General features: G+C 51.6%; 1 protein-coding gene across 1 annotated transcript in view; it reads right to left on the bottom strand.

Annotated features, from left to right (window-relative positions):
* Positions 1 to 9,581, bottom strand: part of LOC107306994 (chromodomain-helicase-DNA-binding protein 8-like) — an 18,509-nt gene that overhangs the window by 7,984 nt on the left and 944 nt on the right. Inside the window, exons 2-3 of the mRNA XM_015850425.1 lie at positions 6,262 to 6,470; positions 215 to 715 (exon numbers count right to left, since the gene is read on the bottom strand). Of these exons, the coding sequence (XP_015705911.1) occupies positions 215 to 715; positions 6,262 to 6,470 (710 nt within the window). The remainder of the gene's footprint in view (positions 1 to 214; positions 716 to 6,261; positions 6,471 to 9,581) is intronic.

Genomic DNA, 9,581 nt, shown 5'->3' with positions numbered 1-9,581 from the left:
ATATAATGGCGCGGTCTAGGGCGGTATAATGGGGGGTCTATGGGATATAATGGCGCGTCATATGGGGTATAATGGGGTTCTATGGGAATCAAATGGGGTCATGGGGTATAATAAAAAAAAAAAAAAAAAAAATTGGGGTCTTATGGCGGGGCTTTATGTCTTATGGGGGGATATAGGGGGATATTAGGGGATATAATGGGTCTATCCCCCTCACCCCTCTCGTCGTCGCTCTCCTCCTCCGCGGACGACGACGAAGACGACGACGACGACTCGGATCCGTTGGCCGCCATCTTGCCCATCATCTCCCCCTCTTCCTCCTCCTCCTCCTCCTCCTCCTCCTCCTCCACCACCACTCTATGGGGCTGCCCCATAGATCCACCTTGTAGGGCCCCACAAGCAGCAGCCGCCGTTTGGGCTCGAAGGAACCGACAACGCGAGGCCAAGAAGGAGAAATCCGGGTCGCCCAAGATGGCCGCCTCGGGCCTAGCCAAGCCATGGCGGGCTGCCCCATGGAGGAGCTCGCCGTCATGGCGGCCACGTTGCCACCATGAAGGGAGATCGGGGCCCGGTGTGGGGCACAGGGCCAGGCGGGTGGGTAATAGGGGGTGACGGAGGACTTGCTCGCGGAGGCGGCGGAGGAGGGTCAGGCGACGGAGGGTGCGGGCGGCGCGGTCCGATGAGATGGGGGTCACCGGGACTGAGGGGTCGGGGGGCTCTGGGGGGAGATAAGGGTTAGAATGGGGGTCTACAGCCCCATAGAGGCCTTAAGACCCCATAGAGACCCCATAGAGACCTTCAAATGCCAACAAGATGGCAGCCAAGCCCATCAAGATGGCCGCCAAGATGGCCGCCAACCCATCAAGATGGACGCCAAGATGGCCGCCAACCCATCAAGATGGCTGCCAACCCCATAAACATGGCCGCCAACCCCATAAAGATGGCCGCCAACCCCATAGAGACCCCATAGAGACCTCCAGACCCCATTAAAATGGCCGCCAACCCCATAAAGATGGCCGCCAACCCATCAAGATGGCCGCCAACCCCATTAAGATGGTCGGAGGAGATGGGGTTCACCGGGACTGAGGGGTCGGGGGGCTCTGGGGGGAGATAAGGGGTTAGAATGGGGGTCTACGGCCCCATAGAGGCCAAATGACCCCATAAAGACCCCATAGAGACCTTAAAATGCCATCAAGATGGCCGCCAAGCCCATCAAGATGGCCGCCAACCCATCAAGATGGCCGCCAACCCCATAAAGATGGTCGGAGGACATGGGGGTCACCGGGACTGAAGGGTCGGGGGGCTCTGGGGGGAGATAAGGGGTTAGAATGGGGGTCTATGGCCCCATAGAAACATCCAGACCCCGTTAAAATGGCCGCCAACCCATCAAGATGGCTGCCAACCCCATAAACATGGCCACCAACCCATCAAGATGGCCACCAACCCCATAGAGACCCCATAGAGACCTCCAGACCCCATTGAGACCACCAGACCCCATAGAGATGATCTACAACCCCATAAAGATGGCTGCCAACCCCATCAAGATGGCCGCCAAGATGGCCGCCAACCCATCAAGATGGCCGCCAACATGGCCGCCAACCCATCAAGATGGCTGCCAACCCCATAAACATGGCCGCCAACCCATCAAGATGGCTGCCAAGATGGCCGCCAACCCCACCAAGATGGCCGCCAACCCCATCAAGATGGCCGCCAAGATGGCCGCCAACCCCATAAAAATGGCTGCCAACCCCATAGACCCCATAGAGATGCTCTACAACCCCATAAAGATGGCAGCCGACCCATCAAGATGGCCGCCAAGATGGCCGCCAAGATGGCCGCCAACCCATCAAGATGGATGCCAAGATGGCTGCCAACCCCATCAAGATGGTCACCAACCCATCAAGATGGCTGCCAAGATGGCCGCCAACCCATCAAGATGGCCGCCAACCCATAAAGATGGATGCCAAGATGGCCGCCAACCCCATCAAGATGGCTGCCAACCTCATCAAGATGGCCGCCAAGATGGCTGCCAAGATGGCCGCCAACCCCACAGGCCTCACAGGCACCACAGGCCTCACAGGCCGCACAGACCCCATAAACCCCCTAAAAACCCCATAAAACCCCCTAAAAACATTATAAAAACCCCTATAAAACCCCCTAAAAACCCCATAAATCCCATAAAAACCCAATAAATCCCATAAAAACCCCATAAAACCCCATAAAAACCCCATAAAACCCCATAAAAACCCCTAAAAACCCCATAAAAACCCCATAAAAACCCCACAGGCCTCACAGGCCCCACAGGCCTCACAGGCTCCACAGGCCGCACAGGCCGCACAGGCCACACAGACCCCCCCATAAAAACCCCTAAAAACCCCAAAAACTCCTTAAAAACCCCCTAAATACCCCCATAAAACCCCATAAACCCCATAAAAACCCCTAAAAACCCCATAAAAACCCCATAAAAACCCCACAGGCCTCACAGGCCCCACAGACCTCACAGGCCGCACAGGCCGCACAGACCCCATAAACCCCCTAAAACCCCATAAAAACCCCATAAACCCCAAAAAAAACCCCATAAAACCCCCTAAAAACCCCATAAACCCCATAAAAACCCCTAAAAACCCCATAAAAACCCCACAGGCCTCACAGGCCCCACAGGCCTCACAGGCCTCACAGGCCGCACAGGCCGCACAGACCCCATAAACCCCATAAAAACCCCATAAAAACCCCATAAAACCCCCATAAAACCCCCTAAAAACCCCATAAACCCCATAAAAACCCCTAAAAACACCTAAAAACCCCATAAAAACCCCACAGGCCTCACAGGCCTCACAGGCCTCACAGGCCCCATAAAAACCCCCTAAAAACCCCAAAAACCCCATAAACCCCATAAAACCCCATAAAAACCCCTAAAAACCCCATAAAAACCCCACAGGCCTCACAGGCCACAAAGGCCTCACAGGCCTCACAGGCCTCACAGGCCTCACAGGCCCCACAGGCCTCACAGGCCGCACAGGCCGCACAGGCCCCATAAACCCCATAAAAACCCCATAAAAACCCCGTAAAACCCCATAAAAACCCCATAAAACCCCATAAAACCCCATAAAAACCCCCATAAAACCCCTAAAAACCCCATAAACCCCATAAAAACCCATAAAAACCCCATAAAAACCCCACAGGCCTCACAGGCCCCAAAGGCCTCACAGGCCTCACAGGCCTCACAGGCCGCACAGACCCCATAAACCCCATAAAAACCCCATAAAACCCCATAAAACCCCATAAAAACCCCATAAAACCCCATAAAAACCCCACAGGCCTCACAGGCCCCACAGGCCTCACAGGCCGCACAGGCCCCACAGGCCTCACAGGCCTCACAGGCCCCACAGGCCTCACAGGCCGCACAGACCCCATAAACCCCATAAAAACCCCCTAAAAACCCCAAAAACCCCATAAAAACCCCCATAAAACCCCATAAAAACCCCATAAAAACCCCACAGGCCTCACAGGCCCCACAGGCCTCACAGGCCTCACAGTCCTCACAGGCTCCACAGGCCCCACAGGCCGCACAGGCCTCACAGGCCGCACAGACCCCATAAACCCCATAAAAACCCCATAAAAACCCCATAAAAACCCCATTAAAACCCCATTAAAAACCCATAAAACCCCATAAAAACCCCCTTACCGTCCCCCGGTGCGGGTGGCAGGTGGCAGCTGCCAAGATGGCCGCCAACCCCACAGGCCTCACAGGCTCCACAGGCCCCACAGGCCACACAGGCCGCACAGACCCCATAAAAACCCCCTAAAAACCCCATAAAACCCCCTAAAAACCCCATAAAACCCCCATAAACCCCATAAAAACCCCATAAACCCCATAAAAACCCCATAAAAACCCCTAGAAACCCCATAAACCCCATAAAAACCCCTAAAAACCCCATAAAAACCCCATAAAAACCCCACAGGCCTCACAGGCCCCACAGGCCTCACAGGCCGCACAGACCCCATAAACCCCATAAAAACCCCATAAAACCCCCATAAAACCCCCATAAAACCCCATAAAAACCCACAATAAAAGACCCCATAAGAACGCGCCTAAAAACGCCCATAAACCTCAGTAAAAAACGCGCCATAGAAAACCGTCCTGGAAAAAACCACCATAAAAACCCCTAAAAACCCCATAAAAACCCCATAAAAACCCCACAGGCCTCACAGGCCCCACAGGCCTCACAGGCCTCACTGGCTGCACAGGCCGCACAGACCCCATAAACCCCATAAAAACCCCATAAAACCCCATAAAAACCCCATAAAACCCCATAAAAACCCCATAAAAACCCCATATGGCAGATGGCTGCCAAGATGGCTGCCAACCCCACAGGCCCCACAGGCCCCACAGGCCTCACAGGCCTCACAGGCCGCACAGGCCTCACAGGCCGCACAGGCCGCACAGACCCCATAAACCCCATAAAAACCCCATAAAAACCCCATAAAAACCCCATAAAACCCCCTAAAACTCCATAAACCCCATAAACCCCTAAAAACCCCATTAAAACCCCATAAAAACCCCACAGGCCTCACAGGCCCCAAAGACCTCACAGGCCTCACAGGCTGCACAGACCCCATAAACCCCATAAAAACCCCATAATAACCCCATAAAACCCCATAAAAACCCCACAGGCCTCACAGGCCGCACAGGCCTCACAGGCCTCACAGGCCCCACAGGCCGCACAGGCAGCACAGACCCCATAAACCCCATAAAAACCCCATAAAAACCCCATAAAACCCCATAAACCCCATAAAAACCCCTAAAAACCCCCTAAAAACCCCACAGGCCTCACAGACCCCAAAGGCCTCACAGGCCTCACAGGCCGCACAGGCCGCACAGACCCCATAAAAACCCCCAAAAAACCCCAAAAACCCCATAAACCCCATAAAAACCCCCATAAAACCCCATAAAAACCCCATAACAACCCCACAGGCCTCACAGGCCCCACAGGCCTCACAGGCCTCACAGGCCGCACAGGCCGCACAGACCCCATAAACCCCGTAAAAACCCCCTAAAAACCCCATAAAAACCCCTAAAAACCCCATGAAACCCCATAAACCCCCTAAAAACCCCCTTAAAACCCCCTAAAAACCCCATAAAAACCCCTAAAAACCCCATAAAAACCCCATAAAACCCCCCCAGGCCTCACAGGCCCCACAGGCCTCACAGGCCTCACAGGCCTCACAGGCCGCACAGGCCGCACAGACCCCATAAACCCCATAAAAACCCCCCTAAAAACCCCATAAAACCCCATAAAAACCCCACAAAACCCCATAAAAACCCCGTATCTTACCGTCCCCCGGTGCGGGTGGCAGGTTGCAGCTGCCAAGATGGCCGCCAACCCCACAGGCCTCACAGGCCCCACAGGCCTCACAGGCCGCACAGACCCCATAAACCCCCTAAAAACCCCATAAAACCCCATAAAACCCCATAAAAACCCCATAAAACCCCATAAACCCCATAAAACCCCGTAAAAACCCCCTAAAAACCCCATAAAAACCCCATAAAAACCCCACAGGCCTCACAGGCCTCACAGGCCGCACAGGCCGCACAGACCCCATAAACCCCATAAAAACCCCATAAAACCCCATAAAACCCCATAAAGACCCTATAAAACCCCATAAAAACCCCATAAACCCCAGAAAGACCCCATAAAGACCCCACAGGCCTCACAGGCCCCACAGGCCGCACAGGCCTCACAGGCCTCACAGGCTCCACAGGCCTCACAGGCCGCACAGACCCCATAAACCCCCTAAAAACCCCATAAAACCCCCTAAAAACCCCATAAATCCCATAAAAACCCCTAAAAACCCCATAAAAAACCCCATAAACCCCCAAAAAAACCCTAAAAACCCCCTAAAAACCCCACAGGCCTCACAGACCCCAAAGGCCTCACAGGCTCCACAGGCCCCACAGGCCGCACAGGCCGCACAGACCCCATAAACCCCATAAAAACCCCATAAAAACCCCATAAAACCCCATAAAACCCCATAAAACCCCATAAACACCCCCATAAAACCCCCTAAAAACCCCATAAACCCCATAAAAACCCCTAAAAACCCCATAAAAACCCCATAAAAACCCCACAGGCCTCACAGGCCCCACAGGCCTCACAGGCCTCACAGGCCGCACAGGCCTCACAGACCCCATAAAAACCCCCTAAAAACCCCATAAAACCCCATAAAACCCCATAAAACCCCATAAAAATCCCCATATCTTACCGTCCCCCGGTGCTGGTGGAAGCCTGCAGACCTGGCGGCACATGGCCACGAAGCCGTGGTAGAACTTGGTCAGGTTCTCGTCCGTCTTTCGATCCAAACGGGCCAAGGAACGGAACCGACCCCAACGGAACCGACGGGATTCGGGGTCGAAATCCACCCCATAACTGGACACCACGCGGTAGAAGTCGGACTGCTCGCGACGAGTCCATCTATAGGGGGAGATATAGGGGTTATGGGGTTTTATATGGGGTTATAGGGGGGAATGGGGCCTATGGGGTTTTATATGGGGCTATGGGGGGGAAATGGGGCCTATAGACCCCAATATGGACCTATAGACCCCAAAACCCCAAATCGGACCCTAAAACCCCAAGTAAGACCCTAAAACCCCAAAGAAGACCATAAAATCCTAAAAAAGACCCTAAAATACCAAAGAAGACCATAAAATCCTAAAAAAGACCCTAAAATACCAAAAAAGACCCTAAATACCAAAAAAGACCCTAAAAACCCAAATAAGACCCCAAATGAGATCTCAAAACCCCAAAAAAGACCCTAAAACCCCAAACAAGACCCTAAAACCACAAATAAGAGCCTAAAAACCCAATTAAGATCCTAAAAGCCCAAATAAGACCCTAAAACACCAAATAAGACCCTAAAACAACAAATAAGACCCTAAAAGCCCAAATAAGACCCTAAAATACCAGAAAAGACCCTAAAACCCCAAATAAGACCCCAAAACCCAACTTATATGGACCTATAGAACCCAAAACCCAACATATATGGACCTATAGACCCTAATATGGACCTATAGACCCCAATATGGACCTATAGACCCCAATATGGACCTATAGACCCCAAAACTCAACTTATATGGACCTATAGACCCCAATATGGACCTATAGACCCCAAAACCGCCGGGTTTCGGGGTCGAAATCCACCCCATAACTGGACACCACGCGGTAGAAGTCAGACTGTTCACGACGAGTCCATCTATAGGGGGAGATATAGGGGTTATGGGGTTTTATATGGGGTTATAGGGGGGAATGGGGCCTATGGGGTTTTATATGGGGCTATGGGGGGGAAATGGGGCCTATAGAACCCAATATGGACCTACAGACCCTAAAACCCCAAATCAGACACTAAAACCCCAAATCAAACCCTAAAATCCAACTTATATGGACCTATAGACCCCAAAATCCAACATATATGGACCTATAGACCCTAATATGGACCTATAGACCCTGAAACCCCAAATCAGACCCTAAAATCCCAAATCAGACCCTAAAAACCCAATTATGACCCCAAAACCCAACTTCTATGGACCTACAGACGGCAAAACCCCAAATATGACCCCAAATAAGACCCTAAAACCCAACTTATATGGACCTATAGACCCCCAAACCCAACATATATGGACCTACAGACCCCAATATGGACCTATAGACCCCAAAACCCCAAATAAGACCCTAAAACCCCAAATCAGACCCTAAAAACCCAATTATGACTCCAAAACTCAACTTATATGGACCTATAGACCCCAAAACCCCATGTAAGACCCCAAAACCCAACATATATGGACCTATATGGACCTACAGATGCCAATATGGACCTATAGACCCCAAAACCCCAAATAAGACCCTAAAAACCCAACATATATGGAACTATAGACCTCAATATGGACCTATAGACCCCAAAACCCCAAATAAGACCCTAAAACCCCAAATAAGACCCCAAAACCCAACATATATGGACCTATAGACCCCAAAACCCAACATATATGGACCTACAGACCCTAATATGGACCTATAGACCCCAAAACCCCAAATCAGACCCTAAAACCCCAATAAGACCCTAAAAACCCAACTTATATGGACCGCAAAACCCCAAATAAAACCCCAAAACCCCAAATAAGACCTATAGACCCCAAAAAAGAACCCAAAACTTCACATAAATGGACCTACAGACCCCAAAACCCAACTTATATGGACCTACAGACCCCAAAATCCCATATAAAACCCCATATACCTGTGTTGTTTCTGCCTCCTGGCCATCTCCTTCAGCTTACACACAGTCCCCATACGACCCCATAGGACCCCATAGGACCCAATAGAACCCCATAGGACCCCATAGGACGCCATAAAACCCCATAGAACCCCGTAAAACCCCATAGAACCCTATAGGACCCCATAGAACCCAACAGAACCCCATAGAGCCAACCCAAACCCAATAGGACCCCACAGAACCCAATAGGACCCCATAGAGTCAACCCAAACCCAATTGGACCCCATAGGACCCCATAGGACCCAATAGGACTCAATAGGACCCAATAGAACCCAATAGGATCCCATCGAGCCAACCTAAACCCAATAGGACCCCATAGAACCCCATAAGACCCCATAAAACCCCATAAGACCCCGTAAAACCCCATAGAACCCTATAGGACCTCATAGGACCCCATAGAACCCAATAGGACCCAACAGGACCCAACACAACCCAACAGGACCCCATAGGACCCCATAGGACCCAATAGGACTCAATAGGACCCAACAGAACCCAATAGAACCCCATAGAACCCCATAAGACCCCAATAAGACCCCATAGGACCCAATAGAAACCAACAGGACCCCATAGAGCCAACCCAAACCCAATAGGATCCCATAGAACCCCATAGGACCCCATAGAACCCAACAGAACCCAACAGAACCCAATAGGACTCAATAGAACCCCATAGGACCCCAAAAAGGACCTCACAGGACCCCATAGGACCCCATAGGACCCCATAGGACTCAATAGGACCCCATAGGACCCCATAGGACCCCGCAGAACCCAACAGAACCAACCCAAACCCAATAGAACCCAATAAGACCCCATAGAACTCACCCAAACCCAATAGGACCCCATAGAACCCAATAGAACCCCATAGAACCCCATAGGACCCCATGGGACCCCATAGAACCACCCCAAACGCAATAGGACCCAATAGAAACCAACAGAACTCAACAGAACCCAACAGAACCCAATAGGACTCAATAGGACCCAACAGAACCCCATAGGACCCCATAGAGACACCCTAAATACAATAGGACCCAACAGAACCCAACAGAACCCAATTGGTACCCATAGGACCCCACAGGACCCCATAGAGCCAACCCAAACCCAATAGGACCCCATAGGACCCCATAGGACCCCACAGAACCCAATAGGACCCCATAGAACTCAATAGAACCCAATAGGACCCAATAGGACCCAATAGAACCACCCCAAACCCCATAGAACCCAACAGAACCGACCCAAACCCAATTGGACCCCATATAAAACCCCAT

Source organism: Coturnix japonica, unplaced genomic scaffold (genome assembly GCF_001577835.2).
Source record: "Coturnix japonica isolate 7356 unplaced genomic scaffold, Coturnix japonica 2.1 chrUnrandom455, whole genome shotgun sequence".
Taxonomy (NCBI): domain Eukaryota; kingdom Metazoa; phylum Chordata; class Aves; order Galliformes; family Phasianidae; genus Coturnix; species Coturnix japonica.
Note: the sequence above shows the minus strand (reverse complement) of the source record. Positions and strands in the feature narration are given on the sequence as shown.